General features: G+C 38.2%; 5 protein-coding genes across 5 annotated transcripts; 3 read left to right on the top strand and 2 right to left on the bottom strand.

Moving 5' to 3' along the window:
* The first annotated feature begins 2432 nt into the window (after positions 1-2432).
* LOC126771361 (trafficking protein particle complex subunit 4) lies at positions 2433-3843 on the top strand. Its single transcript, XM_050491218.1, has 4 exons — positions 2433-2677; positions 2746-2837; positions 2970-3156; positions 3282-3843. Exons 1-4 carry the CDS (start codon positions 2503-2505, stop codon positions 3479-3481), a joined length of 654 nt encoding a protein of 217 aa, XP_050347175.1. The 5' UTR covers positions 2433-2502; the 3' UTR covers positions 3482-3843.
* Positions 3844-4451: 608 nt separating this feature from the next.
* Positions 4452-13073, bottom strand: LOC126771273 (WD repeat-containing protein 26). The gene is made up of 11 exons (XM_050491069.1): positions 12391-13073; positions 10007-10178; positions 9540-9770; positions 9221-9472; positions 8943-9076; positions 8745-8862; positions 8529-8657; positions 8297-8430; positions 7890-7990; positions 7034-7149; positions 4452-6677 (listed from the first exon to the last, which is right to left on the bottom strand). Exons 1-11 carry the CDS (start codon positions 12531-12533, stop codon positions 6513-6515), a joined length of 1695 nt encoding a protein of 564 aa, XP_050347026.1. The 5' UTR covers positions 12534-13073; the 3' UTR covers positions 4452-6512.
* A 486-nt stretch (positions 13074-13559) lies between these two features.
* On the top strand, positions 13560-15786 carry LOC126771344 (out at first protein). Its single transcript, XM_050491196.1, has 6 exons — positions 13560-13808; positions 13893-14006; positions 14623-14757; positions 14969-15149; positions 15229-15371; positions 15459-15786. Exons 1-6 carry the CDS (start codon positions 13719-13721, stop codon positions 15609-15611), a joined length of 816 nt encoding a protein of 271 aa, XP_050347153.1. The 5' UTR covers positions 13560-13718; the 3' UTR covers positions 15612-15786.
* LOC126771377 (28S ribosomal protein S21, mitochondrial) lies at positions 15776-16387 on the bottom strand. The gene is made up of 2 exons (XM_050491238.1): positions 16155-16387; positions 15776-15961 (listed from the first exon to the last, which is right to left on the bottom strand). Exons 1-2 carry the CDS (start codon positions 16326-16328, stop codon positions 15845-15847), a joined length of 291 nt encoding a protein of 96 aa, XP_050347195.1. The 5' UTR covers positions 16329-16387; the 3' UTR covers positions 15776-15844.
* A 488-nt stretch (positions 16388-16875) lies between these two features.
* On the top strand, positions 16876-22764 carry LOC126771237 (WD repeat-containing protein on Y chromosome). Its single transcript, XM_050491011.1, is given in 17 exon segments — positions 16876-17133; positions 17212-17587; positions 17883-18040; positions 18120-18296; positions 18508-18687; positions 18853-19086; positions 19166-19418; positions 19485-19621; positions 19705-19793; positions 19915-20109; positions 20553-20675; positions 21073-21236; positions 21562-21773; positions 21841-22022; positions 22106-22247; positions 22326-22523; positions 22624-22764. Coding segments are annotated over 17 exon segments (3219 nt in total).
* The last annotated feature ends 81 nt before the right edge of the window (positions 22765-22845 follow it).

The following is a 22845-nucleotide window of genomic DNA, read 5'->3' as shown; positions in this document are numbered from 1 at the left end:
TTTGATCTAATAATATTTAAATTGATAAATTTTAACTAGCAACATGTATGATTCACTACACTCAATATGATAAGACAATCATTTGTATTTTGTAAATATAACAATACCTAATACGTTGTATCATAAGAGTGACTCACTATCACAAAATCTTAAATCCATTAATTGTATTGTTTTATCTTTTATATCAGCGATCTATTAATAACATTGATATGTAAGATACAATAATGGTATTACTTTCTCAAATATTAAACAAATATTCAATGCCCAAACTACACGCCGCTAATAAAATTCTTAAAAATTAAATGTATCTTTTTATTGGACTTACCCGGGATTTGAACCCAGGTCGTCGATTTGAGACCAAGACAGCCGTTAGCAAAGAAGCGTTACATTATTCCATCAGATTACGGTTACAAGATAGGGGCGTAAAGTATCTATGTATGTATTCATTGTCAACATGTTTATTAATATCAGCTTGACACTTGAGTAGTCCAGTCATTAAACCAGAAAAATGTACATGCTTAACTTGAAATTGTAGAGAAAGCTCATAGGAAATGACCTTTCTCACCATCATGAGGAAAGTCAATTTTTTTTTATATAGTAAAGAAAATAAGATATTTGCTTTTTGCTGTTACTTTTTCGTGATACATATCTCAAAATAAATTCGATTATAAAAGATCATTTATGTTAGGCTAATTTTTATTTTGCCGACCAACAAATTTAAGCGCATTACTTAAGTAAAAATCAACATTATAAATAATTTTTATTATTACACCAAAGTACTAAGTCAATTTTCTATTATATTTAGGTTAGAATAATCAACCTCAGAGTATCATAACTCCGCGTAGATGTAAACAAGTTTTGTTTTATTAAAAGTTTTATTTAAAATTTATAGTCAAAATCCCACGTGCATTATAAACAGGATCAGGTACAAAAAAAAACAATATGTAAAAAATAATCACTTTATAAAAAATTAAATTAATAATCAGGAGAAAAGAATATTATTATGAGAATCATTAAGTTATAGTGTACTAGTAGCATGTTAATACCCGTAAAGTCATTTTGATTTTGTAAGATTTTTTTAAATTAATTTTCTTTGTTTTTTTTAATTAAAAAATCATCACCTTAGGTAGGAAAACGCAAGCCGTAATATATTTAAAAAGATGATTGCGCAGAAGCGTGGAGAGCGACTTGTAATATCAATGCTCAACACATCGCAACATGTTTGCTATTAGATCGCATGCGATCGCAAGCGTATACTTGTTCCTTAACTCAACTGGCACTACGAGATGTTTCTAGAAATTGTTGTGAAGACTATGATAACTAGTAGCGTTTTGACACAAATTACCATTTATAACTGTGCCATAATCTACATGCATACAAGTGGCATACTAGAATGAATATGGTTCTATGAACATTTTGACTTTGCCACAAACCACATATTTTAATTAGATACGAGGTGGCCCGTGATTTATAGCCGAATATTTCTAGACCAAAATCTGACCAGCACCAGTTTTCTTTAGCCTGTGTATATATATATACATATAATGAATAATAAAATTATTCATCTCGTGAATGCTTAAGGAAAACTTCGTAAGCCTGCATTTATCGGATGAAATTTTGTCACGAGTGTGTCTACTAATAGGCATTATTAGAGCAGCGTGGTGGAATAGGCTCCCAACCTTCACCTCAAAAGAAGATAAGGTTTAAGCCCAAAAGTGAAGCAAAGAATTTATTTTTTTAAGCATTAGATTTTTTTTATAGAATAGGTAGGCGGACGAGCGTATGGGCCACCTGATGGTAAGTGGTCACCAACGCCCATAGACATTGGCATTGTAAGAAATTTTAATCATTGCTTACATCGCTACTGCGCCACTAACCTTGGGAACTAAGATGTTATGTCCCTTGTGCCTGTAATGACACTGGCTCACTCACCCTTCAAACTGGAACACAACAATACACAAGTACTGCTGCAATTATTGCTGTTTTGCGGTAGAATATGTGATGAGTGGGTGGTACCTACCCAGACGAGCTTGCACAAAGCCCTACCACCATTAATGACGATATTCATTACTATTGGCTATGCAAAATTATTATATGTAGTTTCATTACATTGAACCTTAAAATATATATTGTCAATTTAGTCAACTGTATGGCTATTCTGCGAGGATAAACTCAAAAGTCATCAGATAACGGTCGAGAAATGTCAGAATGTAATATGCAACATTGACCATAATAATTATAAAATTTGAAGAATACACGCATAAAAATAGTCACCATAAGTCGGTTGTCAACATTTCACGGGTGAGAAATGAAGTGAGTTCTTACAGAATAGCACTGCATTTCCAGAAATTTTTTGAGTGAACTGGAACGTATTAAATGCCATCTATAATCATTTGACAGTTTAGTATTCAGTTGTCACTTGTCAGTTTAGTAGTAAGAATAAATACATTTGTTTGTGTTTATAAAAGAAAATTATTAGGGGCTATATGAAAAAGTTTAAAAATGGTAATCTACGGAGTTTATATTGTCAGTAAATCTGGTGGTTTAATATATAATTATGATCATAATATCCCCAAAGTGGAAACGGAAAAAACTTTCGGGTTTCCTTTAGATATAAAACTTGAATATGAAAATAAGAAAGTCGTAGTTGTTTTTGGCCAAAGAGATGGTATAAATGGTAAGTGCTACTTGGACAGTATTTATTTATTGACCCTGTGTATTTTAATAGGGCCGATTTGTTTCCAGTCGGTCACGTTCTCCTCTCAGTCAATGGCTCACCAGTCAACGGGCGAACTACAGAAGATGGAAAAGACGTATTCGATGTTATAGAATTAAAGGTATCTTTATTAAGAACAATTTAAAATCATAAAGTAACTTGTTAATTCATAGATGATTGTTAAATATTATCCAAATTAATCATGAATATAGTTAAATTATAAACATGATTATAATTTCATTTAAAATTTTAGGAAAGCTACCCTCTAAGTCTGAAGTTTGGACGGCCTCGAGCCACTACTAATGAGAAAATAGTTTTAGCAAGTATGTTCTACCCACTGTTTGCACTGGCAAGTCAACTTAGTCCAGTTCCCAAATCTTCAGGGATTGAGATCCTTACTGCAGACACATTTAAACTATCATGTTTCCAGACATTAACAGGTTAATACACTTAAATTAATCGTCTTGTATGTATGTTTAACATGAACTTTTACAATTAACTTTGAATCTAGTGTTGTTTGTATTTAATGATAAATATAAAATTAATATTATAATAATTCCCCTAGGTGTAAAGTTCATAGTGGTAACTGACCCAAACATGCAAGGGCCGGATGTAGTGCTTAAAAGAATCTATGAGCTGTATTCAGACTATGCTCTGAAGAACCCTTTCTATTCCTTGGAGATGCCAATACGCTGCGAGCTGTTTGACACGTCTTTACACACACTACTTGAATTAGTTGAGAAATCTGGAACTTCCAATTTATAACTGCCTTGAAGCTGTGTAAAGGGTTAAAGTTAGACTATAATGGATATGTGTTTGTATATTGAAAGTAAATAGAAGCTGTGCAAAAAAACAAAGCAATATTGAATATAATTATATTTACATATTTCTTGTGCAAACTGTTTACTTTACTTTAAATACCAGTTTGGGATCCAAAAAAGTTTTATTACATTTCAAATCTAACTATTATATAGAGAAAGGGAAAACAAATACTGGCTAACAGTAACTATTTCTAAAGAACTGTGTTATATAAAGAAGTCTTTATTTAAGGTACTATTTATGTTATCAATATGCGTTGAGCATAAGTTATTTATGCTATAACTCGTTTTTTTTTGTGTTTAGCTTGTACTAAGATGTTAACTATTATGTATATAAAGTGTATTAAAGATTTTGCTATAATGATAGGGCATTATATTTTTTTGTTTTATTTCGATACAATTTTAGCTTATTAATGTAATTTACATTTTAAACAGAACTATACATAATTATATTAGATGTTGTCACATGACCTTTATAAGTTATATTTGCAATTATAGAATATATTTAATAGTTTATAAATTTTTTTCATAGTATTCATATTTTAACATTATTAAAACTAATTATTTAGGTGTAAGTTCATATAACAGTAACAGCCTGTAAATGTCCCACTGCTGGGCTAAGGCCTCCTCTCCCTTTTTGAGGAGAAGGTTTGGAGCTTATTCCACCAAGCTGCTCCAATGCGGGTTGGTGGAATACACATGTGGCAGAATTTCGATGAAATTATACACATGTAGGTTTACTCCCGATGTTTTCCTTCACCGGAAAGCACGAGATGAATTATAAACAGAAATTAAGCACATGAAAATTTAGAGGTGCTTGCCCGGACTTGAACCCACGTTCATCGGTTAAGATTCACGCGTTCTTACCACTGGGCCATCTCGACACACATATAACACACAACAATAAAAGACATAAATTTTACGATAAAAAATTTATTGATATATAATAATTATTTATAACAATCGCCACCTCCTACTCTATACTAACGTTACTTTATTTATTATCGATCGCTCTTTGTACTTCTACACACAACACTCGCGCAACTATCGTCTGATATTTGGTACGAACGTGAACTCCGGGCGCCGTCTCGTCGAGCCGGCGGACACCTGCTTCGTTCTACACCCATAGTTCGTTTAATTTTTGCGATATTAATTTATGATTTATGTATGTGTGCCAGGAAATTTAGGAAATATTCTAAAATCACAGATTATAAATTCGGTAAATAGGCCTCAATGGACTCTAACAATTTTTGGGTGCGATTGGAGTTTTGTTCGTATGAGGGAGTGTGGTGTGTATGTGTGGTCCCGGAGTTCGTAACAATTAAAGCGACTCATTAGTTACATCAGCTTTGGACGTTAAATAATATTTAAGGATACAAAAATGTGGGCGTGGCCTCACGCTGCAGTGTGAACACCGATCGCGGCGAATGGTGATATTTCCAAACTTTACAATTCAGGTATTATGTACATATAACTAAATAAGATAACAACAAATCAACATTCGGACGTTTCGTGTCGGTCAAGACCTCGCAACGGGCCGGCAAACAACCTCGAGAGAGATTCACAGTGGTGGTGATGGTGTAACCGTCGATAGTTATAGTGCAGTCTTACATTATTACACTAAGGTCGTTTCTGTGAGCGCGGGACGCGGCGCGCCGACTCTACATTAAATCTCTTAACGCACTAAGACAACACCTTTAGAGCTATCGTATTGCATTCAAAGATATCACTCCAAGCTCGAGTGCTCATCGCTCACTAACTTATAAAACCAATCTTCAATACACGTCTCATATATCATCAATAGACAGTAAGGCTGATCCACACTTTCACTTTAGTGGCGCTTACGTACAGTTAGTATGCATCGAGCCTTACAAATGAAGCTAGTGTGACGGCTAGACGACTTATTTTCATAATTAACCAAACATACTAAAACTCGCCATTGTCACAATTATCAAATATACCATCAGTTCATAAATTTTGATATAGAAAGCTTATTCTAACTAACCTAGTCACGCGGACGCGGCCGCCCCCGCGTCTTTCTAATCTAATAAACAAACCACGTAACAAAATACAATTTCTAAGGACATTCGTCTGACACAACCTTAAATTTTCTAACATTCACGTTCGACATCGACTTACATACTTGTCATATGAAATATCTCTTGCAATGTTTATCTCGACTTTACATCAATTACAATAAAAGCTGTGTGCACATAGTTGGTGTGTACTCAACATTATTTTTCGATGTACTATAATGGAAAAACCGATATTATTGCACTCTGAAATGGCACTCGCATTGCACATGACCAATGATCAAATTTATAATGGACTTATTTATTTTTCATTGAAAATTTTCAACATAATCTTATAAATGACATCCCGTCTAGCGTTGAATATTTTTAAGGAATTTAAAAGTGTAATAGTTTAAAATGCTCACATCCAGCGATAAAGGAAAATTAAGTACATTTTCATTTGTATATCAAAATATAAATGTTTTTGTTGGAATAGTAAACCCACGTCACGGAACAACCATAAAGATTTTATATCTCATATCCATAAACAAAATATATCAATTTATGTGTTTTTTATCTGTATCAAAAAGTTCCACAGGTTAATTATATTTAACATAAAAAAATCTATTATAATCGATCACATGAACGTAAAGAAATTAATTGCATTAACTTTTAATTGAATAATATATATTAATATTGTGACGATAATTTTAATAATCAACTCGAATATTTTCCTCATTATTAACGTCTCTGTAAGACTGTCATCCTTGGTTCAAGGAATGTTCCCGGAAATAAGTAAACCACATTCGTAATAAAATACATTTGCTACACATGAGTCATCAGCCGGCGCTACTTGTGTCATATATTATAGTTGTTGGGAGTGTTTGCTGGAGTATCGCTCCGGTATCTTAACATAATCTTCTCCAATTCAAAAAGCTCGCACGGCGGCGGGGCTCGGTCGGGCGACTAGTGCTGGTGCGCGCGCGGGCCCCACAGGCGCAGCGAGTAGTCGTCGGAGGCCGACACCAGCACGTCGTGGTGGCGCGGGTTCCACGCCACGGCGTTGACGCAGCGCGTGTGGCCCGACACCACCGCGATGGGCTCCTCCCCGCCCACGTGCCAGATGTACACCTGCAACCGCACCCAGCGTTGTACTCGCGCATCGTTACAAACACAAGTTTCGTAGGTGCTGCGCCTGTGAATACTTGTCAGCCATTTTTGAAATATATTCCCACTAGTGCTCTGTACATCACAGGTTAATATAATACGGTAGATGTGATTTGTAACTTGAAATTTTGATTTGTCTTTTTATGTTTTTTTTTGTGCTATAATGTATATGTTGCCTTATTGTTCATGTAGTTATCGCCTGTGATTGAGGTACCGCTTCTTTTATTTTTAATTTTATGAACTGTGTGCTATCGTGTATCTGTGTGTACTTTGTTGGTGATCGAATAAATAATTTAAAAAAATATGTGTTGTGTCTTCACCTTGTTGTCCTCGCTGCCCGATGCGATGAAGTCCTCGTGTGCCCCACCGAAGCACGCGTGTATGGTGAAGTGACCCTGCGACAGGCCGCGGAAGCGACGCACCAACGCACGCGCGCCTACAATTGAATTTGACAGATTTTAAATAAAAGCAAAAGTGCCGTCGACCGTCGTCGTACGTGTATAAATCTCGAAACCGCACCGGAGTGCGAACCGCGTGTAAAACACAAATTCCCGCTTTGAATAGTATATCAAAGATCACAGTGCACAGCGCTGCCCCTGGGGGTTGAGACGCACCAGATAGCAAGAAGCGCAAATATAACAAAAGCTATTTCCGGGGAAATATAAGCGTTGTTTGGTTTTCAAAAATACCTGTGTGATGTTATATAACATTAGCTGCAATGCAATTTATGTGAAGTGAAAGCGTCGATCAAAGTGCGCTGAAAGACAATCTCGATCTACCTAATCGAGGACCAGGACCGGCTCTGACAGTGCAATAGATTTGACAGTTATTATGTCAATATAAGCATTAAACAAAAATTTTTAATAATTGATATGTGGATCTAAAAATGCTTCCTTGCTATGTTAAGTGTTTATAATACATCTCGTGCTTGACGGTGAAGGAAAAAATCGTGAGGAAACATGCACGTGTCTAATTTCATTGAAATTCAAAACATGTGTATTCTACCAGCCAGAATTGGAACAGCGTGGTGGAATAAGCTGCAAACCTTCTCCTCAAAAAAGGATAGGCCTTAGCCCAGCAGTGGGACATGCACAGACTTTTACTGTTATGTCCAGTCCGATTATCCGTTTGTTTAATGTTTTTTTAGTATATTCATAAACTTCGCCAAGAACTCACGTATGTCCCAGAGATGCACGCCCTGGTTGGCCACGTTGAGCAACAACAGCGAGTCTGCCGCATTCAGAGTCATCGCCATAACCGCGTGCTCCTCCTGGATGCTGTCGGAGGAGTCAACTCAAGTTAGACAAACGCCTTCGTTTACCAAGCTTTTGGTTCAAGGCTTCGCTGGTGATATTTGATTTTATCACTAGTATTCACTTATGCAGCAAAAAATCGGTAATGTACAGTAGTCCCATTGATACCCGATGAATTAAAGTTACAATACAAGTTAACACACTGATGAGATTTTTGAATATAGAACAAAGACGAAAATAATAAAAGGAATGAGATAGAAGTACTATGAGATCGGAGGTTGATATTTGTGTAAACATGGCGTATACTAGTCTAAAGCAGAGCGAGCTCACAGGTTGCGGTCGGTGAGGTCGGCGAAGTCGTAGGCGCGCACGCGGTGATGCGTGTCGGCCGCCAGCACCTTGCCGTCGCCGCGACACGCCAGCGCGTTCACGCGTACGCCGTCCCAGTTGTTGAGCAGTGTGCCCTGCGGAGCGACGGTCGGTTAGCGGTCAGCGGGACGGCGGGACGGCGGGACGGCGGGACGGCGGGACGGCGGGACGGCGGCCGGCGGGCGGGACTCACGTCGAGGCTGCAGTGGTAGAACTGCCCGCGTGCGCCGCCGCACACGAACTTGTCGGACGACGCGTGCCACGCCACCGCCGTCAGCGAGTCCTCCTGCGAGTGCGTCATCTTCAGGTGCAACTGCTCCGTCTGAAAGGCGCGCGGGGAAGTTAGACTAGACATGTCACGAACTGATACGATGGGCTTGTGTCGGAGCACTTATATATTCTTGTCTACCTCCATATTCCATATCCAAAGATCGGGACAGTCCTCGGGCCCGGCGGCTATGAGGTAGCGTCCGTCGGGACTCCACGATAGATATGACACGCCGTACGAATGACCTTCTAGTGACTTTCTGAAAAATAATAGAAATAAGATGACATCGATGTATCGTAATGTTTAAGTGATTTTAACTAGAAGTCAAAGAGTCCAGACCTAAAGGATAGCCGCTTGGCTATGGGGTCGAAGTCCCATATCATAACGGTGTTGTCCTTCGAGCCCGACGCCAACTTGGAGCCGTCAGGCGACCACTTGCAGTACCATACCTCATCGCAGTGTTCGTTCAGCACCTGCAACGACAAATATATATAAATATATATAATATGAAATGAAATAGATAGAACTAGAAAATACTAGAAAAGGGTCTTTTATTCAACATTGTCTCAAAATATTTATTCAGTACTAAGTCATGTTTTTTTGTAAGTAGCGAGTACCTGCAGAGAGTGTATAGGGAATTGGTCGGCGGAACAGTGGTGGTCTGCGAGCAGAGAGAAGGGGATGGGGTCCACGGGCGGCGTGGTGACCGCAACCGTAGTAGTCGCGGTGGTGGTGGTGGGGACGGCGGCTGCGAGCGGCGGGCGCGGCGCGGCGTGGAAGCGGCACCGCGCGGCCTGCTGCGCCGCCGCCTGCGCCAGCAGCGCGCGCAGCCGGCCCGGCGCCATCATCAGCGCGGGCGGCAGCACGGCCTGCACAGAGCACGCGGGTTACGGCCGAGCCTCACGCGCGACAGGCGGGACGCTGCGCGGCGGCTACCTGCACGCGCGCCAGCACGGCGGCGCGCGAGGGCGGCCCGCCCGGCCAGTGCGCGCGCGCCCGCAGCTCGGCCGCGTCGGCGCACATCATGAGCGCGGACAGGCGGTGCACGCGCGGCGTGTCGTGCTGCAGCGGCGTCAGCTCGTTCCGCAGCACGTGCAGCGCGTCCAGCACTCGGCCCGATTCGAGGTGCTCCAGATACTTTTGTTCCAGCACCACGAACTTCATCTCCTGGAACATCCACATGATTACCAAACGATTTTATGCAGAGTACATTGTCTCGCAATCGGCCAGAATAAATTACGTGATGTTGATCACGTAATTTATTGGCTACTGATATCGAGTGTTCGATACTGAGATTGACCAACAAGAAATAATGACGCTATAATCGATAAATGGCTCGCGACTGACCCGACAAATTATATATTATTATAAAGTAAACATATCTTTAAAATAGCGAAACATACTGAGAGATTATGCGTATCGACGTGCGGCGAGTCGCGTAGCAGATCGTGCAGGACACCGAGGTCGTGGTCGGCCTTCACCCAGTCGCCGGCAAGCACGTGCTGCCGAAACGTAGCAGCCGCTGGATGCTCCAAGTGCAGTCCTGACTCCTCCATCAGCAACGATGCACTGCGCCTGATGGGATGATGTACGTTTTATTTTGTTTTCTTCCAAATAGTGTCCGGTTGAAACTGCAACTGCGACTTCGGCTTTGGCCGATATTCGACCGAAATAGAATAGAATTATATTAAGCAAACGCCTTCGTCAAAAAGTGTCACCAAAAAATTACGAGTCCAAGCTTAGTAAATGAAAAGTTATTGAATGTATTATTGAGACGGAAGATAATCTATGGTGGTAGACTGATTGGACATAAATATAACGAACTAGTTTGATCTGGTCTTTTTTTTGTTCTACCCTTTCTTTTTTTAATGATAAAAGTTTCTTTAATAAAATAATGTTTACATACTGAACATGCTAAAAATTTCAATGAAATAGGTTTTAAGGTTTGAATATATTTTTATACAATGCAACATTGGCACTATAACAAAAATTAACTACTCTGTATGCCGTCAATTACTGAACTGAAGTCCCTGTCCTTGTGCCTATAATTGGGTCACTCACCCATTAAAGTGAGGCACGACAATACTTTCATTTTCATTATTTTTATTAATAAATTAAAACTTTATTCAAGAACCAAATGACTCTTTTCTTTTGTTTGTATGTTATGTAAGAATAAAGCAATGAAATCAACCACAATCTCATCTAGAATTCTCTATTCTAAATACAATCTCATAAATACTCAAAATGGAAAACATATTTATTCTAGTTGGTGCTTACCAACACTTTCGAATTTAAAGTTACATACTTAATATATACCTAAAATATGTACCTAATAATAATATAAAAAATATGTATTCTTTAGTTATTATTCCTGAGCTATCCTAATCCACTCATTCAATTTAAGCTTACAGATTATAACAATGATAATTGGTAGGAACTTGTATTTTTTTTATACACTTCCACAGATGCAACACCACCCAGTCAAGTCATCAGTTCAACATTAATGTTTTCTTTTGCTGTTTTTCCAGATTAAAGAGTAAAACTAAGCACAATCACATTACAACAATATAAGGAATATTTTATACCTTTTACAATATCAATGTTACATACATGGGTTTGGATATAGACAAAGGTAATGACCGACAATCAGCTGATCCATATTCCAATTTTGTTCTTATTGTAAAATATCTTATTTTATGAATAGTGCTTAACACCAGTGGTACTACCCACTCATCAGATATTATTCCGCAAAACAGCAATACTTGATATTGTTGTGTTCCGGTTTGAAGGGTGAGTGAGCCAGTGTAATTACAAGCACAAGGGACATAAAATCTTAGTTCCCAAGGTTGGTGGCGCATTGGCTATAAGCGATGGTTGACATTTCTTACAATGCCAATGTCTAAGGGCGTTTGGTGACCACTTACCATCAGGTGGCCCATATGCTCGTCCACCTTCCTATTCTATAAAAAAAAAAAAAAAAAAACATTTTTGTACTGCAATCGGAAACTAATTATGCACCAGCACCAGAACTATGTCTAGGCCTACAATCTGTCACAGTAGGGGGGCCCCTAGGCTGACCTATTTGACATTTAAGGCCTGAAAGCCCTTACAGCTCAGGCGCCTTATATGTCAAACTGCCTAGGGGCGTTGAATCTCTAAGTCAGGGCCTGTTTATGATAAAAAAACAAAGCCTATCATGTAATTATTTTCCTACTAAACAAAGAATAGAATTGTATTGATCTTTATCCTCTATATTAAATATGTGCAACCAAAAAAGCTAAAAAACATCCTCATATTTAATCAACAACACATACAAATATTACAAGTAGCTCTTAGTTTTTCTTATTTACAAAGACATTTCTTTGTAAATTCAAACAATAAGTACAAGTAACATTGTTGACAAACCTTTCAATTGTACTCACAATTGTTTGTTCTGCATAATAGATCTCTACAAAATATATACGGAGTGAGTATCTCTAGAATAAAGATTTAAAAAAGTATTACTTTTTCTTACAGTAATAAATAATCCATACATAAAGTCAAGTATAATACTTATATTAATTTTAAACTTTACAAATTTAAAATTAAATAATCATATGCAAAGCATCAAAAAGGTGAATGTCCTATATAATTGTGTAGTAAATTTATTTTGTTACAAAGTAAACAAGAAACATCTGTAGGTAAACTGTACTGCAGACTTGAGAGACTAATGGTTATAATTATATTAATGAAGTAATAAAAAATTTAGCTTTGTCTATATTCAATGAATTGTTAAAATGGAACTCACTCAAGTCCAACAGATAGGAGGTGTTGTCCAATGAGACGGACAATTTCCTGGTCAGTCTGGCCCATGCGAAGACCTGGCGACAGGTCTCCATTCCGAGCGGCGTCACCGTTTAGGTGAGCGCCGTTGGTGCACGGCTGATGCATAGTTGGCTCCGGCGACAGCCTGCGCGTCCGCTTGCGCGGCGGCCGTTGGCCCTCGTCCCCGGAGTCACTGGAGGCCAGGCTGGCCTGCTCCGCTGCGCGTGCTCGCCGCGCTCCTCCGGTCACGATCCCCGCCGCATCGGCCTCGTCACGGCGTGACGTCACGCCCGCTGCCCGCCGCCCGCGCTCAATGAACCATCTCCCTTTGTTCGATGGTAAACGTTTCTCGATTGTTCCCACGACACCCTCGCTCTGCCCTTTCTTTTAACAAAAGTTGTACAAAATCAACTATTCAGTACAGTATTTTACAAAAAGCTAGGATCACTGTTGTTATTCACAGCGTACACAAAAATCAGCTGAAAATGAAACGACAGCTGTCTATCTTCGCTATGTTTAACATCGCCCTTCTTTCTTTCTGTTTCGGATGACGTTCGGTTCGTGTATCGTTCGGTCTTGCATCGGATAAAATCGTGTGCAATGTAATGACCTCAAAACAAAAATATAAAGTATGTATCACGTTTTACGAAATAGTACCGTAATCGCAATGACACAACTAATGATATTTTTTCGAATGTGAACAATTGAAAGAATCAAAAATTTTTTTATCTTATTGCTTAAATTGTGAAAATAATGTCTTGAAATCTTAAAAACTAACAAAATAAACTTTCTTAAATAAAAATATTTATTTGAGTAACACAATATCTAAAGATTTTCTTAAATTTATTATTAATTTATATTCGATTTCTTTTAACTTTACAATTTACCTGTATTAGCAAGTAAATTGCAAAGTCAAAAACAATATTTTTTGCTGAATATAATCTGTCACCTAAAACTTATTTACTGTATTTGAATTGTCACTTGACTGTTTATTATCTGTACCTGTAGTCCTGTAGGTATAATGTACATGTTTACGAAGAAAATGCATTATACTAAATAATATATATTTTTATTTAAAAAAAATGTAACTTTCTACTTTTATTTGATGATTTTAGGAAAACAAACAAATACATACAATTTCAACGTTTAATATAGTTAAACACTCGTTTGTTTTTTACTTTAAAACAAGTATATAAATTGTGTTTACTATCCTTGGAAACATTTTTAATAAAGTCAATTATTGTTGTGATTGTAAATGTAAAGTAAGAAAAAGAAAGCTCGATTCATTATTTTATTTCTTAAGTTAAAACCATGGTTATTTTTATATTAAAAATTTTATTCTTATTAAATATATTCGTACAACCAACAAATCTTCAACTTCTAATTAATGTTAAAAATCAGGTAAAATCTTGATTACTTAAAGGTAAATATCCTGTTACAATAACTTAACAAGATGTAGTTCATTTTAATTTATAATAATTTCAGGGTGGCGATGTTATGCAAGAGAATATAACGGCGAACGTATCTGAGGACACGGTGACCCTTGAGTTTTTACGGTTAGATGGCGTGTACGTCTCCCAACTCGTTGATTTCACTAATGTATGTACATATTATTACACGATCGAGTGTCTTTCTTTTTATATGACATTAACTTTTTATTTCTATTTATTGTTTGTTAAATTCAAAGTAATTCAAAAATATGAAGCAGTTTAATTATTAATATTCTGTAATTTTTTATTTAATATTGACTTATACTACATATTTGGGACTCAACCAAACACCTAACGCATCATATGATGCATCCATCATACTAAATTAGCATAAAATAAAATGTCTTTGTTAAATTATTTTGAATAAGCTTGTTTTCATTATATTATTCTATAATTATATCATTAAAGAATATGGTAGGAGGACAGGCAAATGGGCCATCTGATGGTATGTGGCCTCAACCTTGCAGACATTATAAGAAAAACCTTCTCTTACATAGCCAAAGTGCCACTAATCTTGGTTATATAAATAAGATGTTATGTGTCAAATCTGTAGTTACACTGGCTCACTCACCTTTCAAACTGGCATACAATACAACATATTGCTGTTTTACAGTAGAATATCTGATGAGTGGGTGGTATGTACCCAGGCAAGCTTAAACAAAGCCCTACTACCAAGTGTATATAGCAGCACAATGAAATATTAAAATAATCCTGCAATTTTATAGGAAGTTGAGGCAATGAAAGTTATTATACCTGGTGAAGAGGAGTTGGGCCAATCTGGCCATCAAATACTTTGCTTCCTAACACACGCAGCTCAAGCTGACTTCATAGCTCCAGATGCAATGGCCAAGCTAAGACAGGTATATTTCATTTAATTCTATTAAATGATTGTTATTTTGCAAGTATTTTATGCACTATGAATTAAAATATGATATAATATTAAATTAAATACCTTTCTAAATAGAAAATATGTAGATAAAATTTAAGTAAAGTAATTATGAGCAGTGAGCAAGTAAGTTGTTATTATATACTAAAATATATAATTTTTTTATTTATTGATACTTTTTAAAGAAAAATCCAGGAACAGTAAGAGTTGCGGAGGAAGATAAAGGATGGCGGCAGACCACTGCTACTGCCTGGGCCGGTCGTGCCACACTGCTTTTATCCCCAGCTGCAGCAAGACACTGTGCGCCAGCCCACGATAATGTTTACTTGCGCTCTGCTGACTTAACGAGATGGGCTCCACGGCCTGGTAAGATATTTTACATTGTAGGCTAAAATATATTTAAAGTATCAAATATTTCACAATTAACTTATTAAATTTTTAAAAGGTGTGGAGCAGTCTTCGTACACGTCTGAAGTTACCCCTTTTCCTGTCCATGCACTCTCATCTGATACTTCAGATGGCAATCCAGCAGTTAGTGTATGTGTGGCTGAAAAAGATGCCTCTAAAGAATGTATCTGCCATTTAGAGGTAATATTATAAATGATATATAGTTTATTAAAATATTCAAAAAAGTTACATTTATATTCAGTAATCACAATATAATTTTTTGTTTAGGTCTGTGTTAATTGGTACCCATGTGGTTTAAAGTATTGCAAAGGAAAACCTCAAGGTGGCCTCAGTTACCGCTGTGGTATCAAGACATGTCATCGCTGTTATCGCTATCACTACTATGTCCGCCAACGAGATACCTGCCTCAACTATATGTGACCCCACGCTCGCCCATTGGGCTTCTCATTATGCCAAACTGCGCATCTAGTCAATGTAATCGTAGCTTTCTTATATATTTACAAGACTTTAAACTGTGAAAATTGTATCTACATTTGTATAATATATTTTGCTAGAAAACTGTTTATAACTAAGAATAAATGAAGTGAATTTTCAATGTTTTATTCACATCTATGTTATAATAATACATTTACAAGCTACATATTTTCTACATTTTAGTGGCATCCAGGAAATGGTTCATGACGGTTTTTTCGCAGTACAAATTTAATTTTTCTTTCCATATCTTCATTGTAGATAGCTTTGCATTTCTCGTGATTTACCCGTCGCCTAGTCTAAAAATAAAACAAACAGAAAATTTATGAAATATAAATATATGTTCAAATTTGCGTTTTAAAAAACAGACTTAAAATTTAGGCAATATATGTTACATACTCCATAGGAGTAGTTCACGTTTGTCACTATACCATTACAAGTTATACAAAAATAAAGTTTATTAGCTTTACTCAATTAATAAAATAAATTTACCTGAAAAGGTTTTTCATAATATCTAGTAAGCCGATACTGTTCCAAGATGCCTTCTTTTCCTAAAATTCTATTAACCAGCCTGCAGGCATCATCAACGTTGTTGTTCTTCACGAAGACTGTGCGAGCGATGAATGACGGATGTCTGTTAGCTAATAATTTTAGTGTTAAAAACATGTTTAATAAAATAAATAACGTATTTTTAGGTTATGGTTATACGTCTAGTTAAGAAAATAACAATATTGACATTGTCAATTTGACACTATAGTCGATTTCTTTTCCTCTTAAGAAAAAGGCAATAGCAATCCTCTTTACAGCCTATTCCAGAACAATTTATAAAATAAATTATCCGATGCGCCTTTCTTACTAATACATATTAAAAATATTTATTTATATATACATAAAATAATTAAGAAGATAAAAGTAATTAATATAATACAGCTAACATACTATCGGTTATTATATATATTATGCATACTCTTTGTAATAAAATAAGCTTTATTTGTCTTTTATTTTTTCTGTGAATGTTATGACTTAAGTCTAAAATATAATTTTTATCTTAATAGAAACTATAATTAAACCAACAAAGTATTAATTTTTTAACCAATACTTTCAATCAATTATTTGTGATTAATTAATAAAATTAGTGTCTTATTACTTATAACATTTCTTTTTTATTATTAATGACTTAATGGTGGCCTAAAATTCATACTTTAAAATGGAAATGGCAAATGAAAGTGATTTCAAGTCTATTATGTCGATGTCTTCAAAATCGGAAGGCAGTACTGTTGCGTTATCCCGCTTGCGCTGGCGTAACGCTCCATTACACGAAAGATGCACTATGTCAGACATGACGAAGATCAAAGATGCTTTTCAAGCAGCTTATAGAAACAGAATGTTACCTACTGAATTTAGAAATCTTTTAAGAACACTTCTTAACGTTGAATACGATGATGACGAATTTAAAATATTGTTTATGAAGGTACAACAAAGTATGCTTTAACCTACTTAATTACTTTAAAGGATGTCGTGGTAACTCGGATTACATATATATATACAGATTAATACAGCTCGTGATGGTGAGATCGACTGGGACGAGTTGGTGTCGCATCTGTTGCTGGGCTATTTCGCAAACGATCCTGAGAATCAACGCGCTTCTCTTCAATTGCCAATAATGGGTTTACCCAATGTCATGCGGTCACAGCATCGACATCCCATATCTAGGATATGCTTTTGTCCAGATGTTAATAAGGAAAGCATTAAAAATATTTTTTAAATAATTTTATAATGACATAGTTTATATAACATTAATTTTAACATATAGGATCGCAGTACGGATCCAATGCAAGGCAATTACGTCACAGCGAGTCGTGATGGAATGATAAATTGGTGGTCTCTAGATATGACCCTTTTGAGAACGGCTTTCTCCTCCAGTCGTTAGTGTTTCTTACAAATTACTGTCAGATATCTATGGTTCTAAATATATATTGAAAATGCGTTGCTTTAATTTATTATATTACCGAATATTATTATATATATTATTTTACCGAATATACATTTATTTAGATTCCTTAAATTAAAAATAATAAATAAACATTTTGTTGTTTTATTCAGCTTATTATTGTGTTTCAGGTATTGCTTTAAGATTAATTCAATATATGTCTTTTCAGATTTTAGCAATAAATTAAAGAGTAATAATCAAATATATATTTGAATTAACTTTTCTTCCAGCACATTTAAAGGTACGGACAACGTGGGTGACTGACATGGTATGCATGCCGGATGTGAATATCGTCGTAACTAGTTCCACGGAACGGGACCTTCGCTTTTACGACTGCACGGCTAAAACTTTTACCCTAAAAATTGTTATAACCAGCTGGGAATATATGGTACCTAATAATAATAACAACATAATAATTATTTATGTTAAATGAGAGTCAGCGGAGTAACAATGGAACTTGTCATCAGATATGCACAATGTACTACCACTTCTATAAGGATCTGAAGGAAAAGAGCATCTTGATATGCGGAGACGTGGGAGGTAACGTGCGCGTGTTGCGTTTCTCGCCCGTGAAGCGCGGCCCATTCCGCAACCAACCGGGCCGCGCGCTGTTGCAGCTGCGGCACGTCGATCTACAGCGAAGGGTAATATGTTAACCAAATTACACTGCGTTATAGTCATAAATTTTCCTAATTTTTAATTCTTTTATATTCCATGTAATATGTTTTAAGCCACATTGTATTTTCGATTACATAAATACCTTTTTTTCAAGATACGCTGAACTATCAGTGTAGTCAAAAGTTATCTAAATTAAGTGATAGAGCAAAAGAGTCAATAAATGAATTTATGTGGCAGCCGTATCTTCTTCCGGAGATGAAATTGGTGGAGATGACCCACGTGCACGCAGACTGGGTGCGACAGGTGTCGTTTTACGCCTCGTTGCACTGTGTGGTGTCCTGTTCCACGTGCACCGATGCGTTGCTGATGTGCGATCTCGCCGCCTCCAAGACACACAACATGTTCAGAGTCGAAAAAGTTAAAAACCCATAAGTTGTTTTATGGATTTACGAGTAATTTTAGATTACTAAAATAATTTGATGTACCTAAATCTGCGAGTAAAGTAGACCAGAAAAAAATTATAAATTTTACTGTAGATTGCAGGTTCAAAAAAAAGGTACATAACTGTTTTTTGATTCATAGGGTATCCAGTGTTTTGCATTCGACGAGGAGGCCCACGTATTGGTGACTGGTGGGCCGGACTGCGCAGTGCGTGTTTGGAACCCCTTCGTACCGGGAAAGGCCAGTGTCGTACTAGTGGGTCACCATGCCGCAGTGACGGCCCTGGCACTGCAGGGCGCTGGACTCATCATCTATTCGCTTTCGCGCGACCGAGTCATCAAGGTCTGGGACGTTCAGGGACAAGTTTGTGTGCAGGTAAATTGATGAGCAGTTATGAGTTAGCAGTACATTTACTTTAACTTAAATGTATTTATTTTCCATAATCTTTCTGCAGACTTATATTGACATTCCACCCCAAATCGGAGAGCGCACGCCAATATCGGCAGTGTACAATCCCGCTACTAGGGAATTAATTTTGGCCGCTATTAAGATAGCAATTGTGGTGTTAGACGAGCAACTCAATCCACTGCACACAGACGGTTTCACTCACTCGCGAGCAGTTGCAAAAGTTCTTTATAATCCTCTCTTCAAAGTTGTGATCACGTGTGGGATGGATAGCATTATAATCAACTGGGATCCTTTGACAGGTTTGCGAGAGTATATATCTGCGTAATAATTATTATAAGTTGGATTTTAATTTAAATCGATGGTAGGCAAACGTAACGCTATGGTACGTGACGCTCACACGCGACTGCTGCACGGGGAATTAATTCCGGTGGAGATCACAGCGGCCTGCTTCGATCCCGGCTATCAGTTATTGTTGACGGGAGCCCGGAACGGCACACTCAAGGTTAGATATCTCTACTTTTTCTAGAATACTCTATATTCAAAGCTTTAAAAAATTATATTTGTAATAAATTTTGAATATTATAGGTTTGGAATTTTAATACGGGTCTATGTTTGAGAAAAATGGCAATCGAACATATGTGTGAGGTGACTAACTGTTTTTGGGTTGAAGGAAGGTTAGTTTTCATTCCATTCTAAAAACTTAATTCATCATAATAAGACCAATTACTGTTTTTAGGAACATCGATCGGCTTGACAAAATGATGATTTGATACTGGTTTTTTACGAACTTTGCAGAATCCTAGCGGTAGGATGGAATCGCCACGTAACTGAGTTTGAGGACGCGGGCTCCGGCGAGAACGGAAAGAGCTGGGAGACGCGGCACTCGGACGACGTGCTGGCTGCGGCTGCACGCGCGCCTATCACTCTCGCCACCGCCACCTATAACTCCGAGCTGATCCTCTGGAAGCTCGAGACTGGTCAACCCTATAGGTCTACTCACATTGCTAAATATCGCCTCGTCGATGATAAAGTATATTTATCTTCTTGCTCGTTTGACATTCACATATTTTTTAAATATATTTATTTATCAAAACTTAAAATATATCATTACAGGACAAGGTTGTCCTAATTCGATAATGCAGCACGTTTAATATTACGTTAAATATGTTATTACATTATATAGGGTATAGTCCAGATGGCTATCTTTGTGAGCTCACTCAGCTGCAATAAAACAAATCCACCCTATTGGCTATCATGTTGAGGGTGCGCAGCGCGCGCGTCAGTGGTGCTTCCTTGAGCAACTTGGTGCGCTCATTCAGCACTGCCAGCAACGACGGCCGATGTCTCTGCCACACATATCTGGGGGCCACAGGCTCACCTGGCGTAATACATCAGCATATATTTAAATATGTTTCTTTGTGATCAATCGATAGGCGTTTTTCATGCACCGAGCCAATGCTGCGCATCAAGATGCAATACAACAAGCGGGCCGCCTCTCCGCCACCTGTTCTTTCATCTTCCGGACGACGAAGTACTTCTATAGTCCGAAAACCGAGGTTGAATGAGTCTAGTTACATTAAATTAAATTTTATTCTATTTAAAAATATATATAATTTGTTTTGTAATTACTTATGATTAATTTATAAATGGAAACTGTTTTGGTTTATGAATTGTTTTATATTTTTTTTTTTATTTTATTGTAATTATTTCACTGTTTGTTTCCTGTACACTAAATAAATAAATATCGATATACCGATATACCGCAATAATATTCATATATATATATATTCTAAATTTAATCTCGTTAAATCACGTAATGTTTTATTACTATTTGCAATCAGAGTTTTGCTGTAATTGTAATCCAGCATACAGAATAAGCCAGCTGGTTTCTGAAAAGTAGGAGACGGCCAGTACCCGAGGTGGGTATCAAACAGTACTAGTCGTTGGTTCTAGCATGACAGCTGGACGCGAGTCGATTGACGCCGCGGCGGCGACGGAGAAGGCGCGGGCGCGGCGCGTGTCACGCGTCACGCTGCCGGCTCGCGCGCAACGCATGCGACAGCTCGCTGTACACGCCGCCCTCTTTCTCAATACACGGCCTAGTGCGATGCGCGTCGGTAGGCGAAGAAACTTTTTAGTTGCAAATGCATACTTTATAAATTTTCGGGGCCACATGCCAATGTCAACTGCACAGGAGTAATCCTTGTGCTCCATACTAATAGTACACAAGGGTGTACGCAAACTCAGGTGCTCTGTACTCTCGTCACTCAAAATCCGATAGGACCAACACGACCGGAGAGTTCAGGCGCAGACCATACGGCTTTATGTGCCTTTCGAGTCAAGGGAGTCTAAACACTGCCTACGTCCAAACTCTGGGCTACTAAAGATAAGTTGTTGACAGAAAACCCCTATATTTTTTTAATGATATATTACAATTTATAGCATCCCTGATGGTCGCCTTGGAAAATGGTCAGGTTCAGTGCTGGTCGGACCATCCGGCAGGCGGTATACAAGGTACCTTCCAGGGAATCCATACTGCCGGCGACTATGTATCCGCATTGGCCACTGACGTGAACAATGATTACCTCTTTACCGGCACCACAATGGGATACATCAAAATTTGGCTCATGACCAATTATCTTAGAGACGAGGAGGTACATTTCTGCACTATTTCTCAGTTTTTGTAAATAAAATTTTGGATATATACAAATTTAATAATAGGTGCACGTGAGTATGCCAAAACTCCGGTTGACCTTTCCTTTTCTATGGCGCGACCGTATCGAGGGTCGCGCCAAGCGAAGTGTACGCGATCAGCCGCTACCTTTACTGCTCAGCAGCTACCGCGCACATTTGCGCTGCATCACAAGCCTCGCTTACATCGACGACTTACGTCTCGTTCTAAGGTATCTCAAGAATCTATAAAAATATATTTTCCGTTAAGACAAATTCTTAACGGTTGACAAGTTAACGATTAAAACTTTTCCAGCGGCTCGTCTGACTATAGCGTACGCGTGTGGAAGTTGTCAGGCGAGTATTTGCAGACATTAGGAAGCTTCCTACCCTGGAGCCTCGAAGTATCCCGCTTTCCTCCGGACGTTAGAAAAGTCGCCAGCTTTACAACATTCAAGGCGAGCCACTTTATAGAATGAAAATAGAGAAAATAAACTTATTTCAAAGATGGAGCTGACGGGTTTCAATCCGGACAGGTGTGGCGAGGCGGGGAGGTATCACGCTACGTGCCGGGCCGGGTGGCGCCGGACGCGCTGCGCGACATCACTGTGCACGAACTGCGCACGCGCACGTTCGGCGCGCCGTGCCCCGAGCCCGTGTTGGGCCGGTACGTGGCGCCGCCCGCGCGCCCCGATACGCAGGCTCCGCCGCGGCTCGACGACTCGTTACCTACTGTACGCTACATCGCTATGCATTCTGAATATTATGTTGTCGTCACGGAAGTACGTTGAAAATGATTCTCTGTATTAAAAAATTTGGATGCTACAATTGCAGATCCCGCTGTACGCGCACCTGCGCATGGCGTCGACGCAGCCGGTGCGGCGCGCGCCCACGCCGGAGCTCGTGCGCGCCGCGCGCTTGCGCCGCGAGCCCGAGCGCCGCCCGCGCACGCACTTTGAGAGTCGCAATGAGTAGTGCAATCATTAATGTCATGTACGTAAAACATTCGTTTCTATTTGAGCGCCGTTCAGATTAGTATATTTTCTATGTATAATT

Source organism: Nymphalis io, chromosome 10 (genome assembly GCF_905147045.1).
Source record: "Nymphalis io chromosome 10, ilAglIoxx1.1, whole genome shotgun sequence".
Lineage (NCBI taxonomy): Eukaryota > Metazoa > Arthropoda > Insecta > Lepidoptera > Nymphalidae > Nymphalis > Nymphalis io.
This window is presented reverse-complemented; position numbering and strand designations above follow the sequence as displayed.

Excerpts from the sequence above, each read along its gene's own strand:
- LOC126771273 (XM_050491069.1), bottom strand. The coding sequence starts at position 12,533 with ATGCATCAGCCGTGCACCAACGGCGCTCACCTAAACGGTGACGCCGCT. Across the intron at positions 9,771-10,006 it reads TCGATACGCATAATCTCTCA|GAGATGAAGTTCGTGGTGCT; the intron begins GTATGTTTCGCT and ends TGGATGTTCCAG. Across the intron at positions 7,991-8,296 it reads GACCTCACCGACCGCAACCT|CATCCAGGAGGAGCACGCGG; the intron begins GTGAGCTCGCTC and ends CTCCTCCGACAG.
- LOC126771377 (XM_050491238.1), bottom strand. The coding sequence starts at position 16,328 with ATGTTTTTAACACTAAAATTATTAGCTAACAGACATCCGTCATTCATC. Across the intron at positions 15,962-16,154 it reads ATTATGAAAAACCTTTTCAG|ACTAGGCGACGGGTAAATCA; the intron begins GTAAATTTATTT and ends TTTTATTTTTAG.
- LOC126771344 (XM_050491196.1), top strand. The coding sequence starts at position 13,719 with ATGGTTATTTTTATATTAAAAATTTTATTCTTATTAAATATATTCGTA. Across the intron at positions 14,758-14,968 it reads CAATGGCCAAGCTAAGACAG|AAAAATCCAGGAACAGTAAG; the intron begins GTATATTTCATT and ends TACTTTTTAAAG. Across the intron at positions 15,372-15,458 it reads AATGTATCTGCCATTTAGAG|GTCTGTGTTAATTGGTACCC; the intron begins GTAATATTATAA and ends TTTTTTGTTTAG.
- LOC126771361 (XM_050491218.1), top strand. The coding sequence starts at position 2,503 with ATGGTAATCTACGGAGTTTATATTGTCAGTAAATCTGGTGGTTTAATA. Across the intron at positions 2,678-2,745 it reads CCAAAGAGATGGTATAAATG|TCGGTCACGTTCTCCTCTCA; the intron begins GTAAGTGCTACT and ends ATTTGTTTCCAG. Across the intron at positions 3,157-3,281 it reads ATGTTTCCAGACATTAACAG|GTGTAAAGTTCATAGTGGTA; the intron begins GTTAATACACTT and ends TAATTCCCCTAG.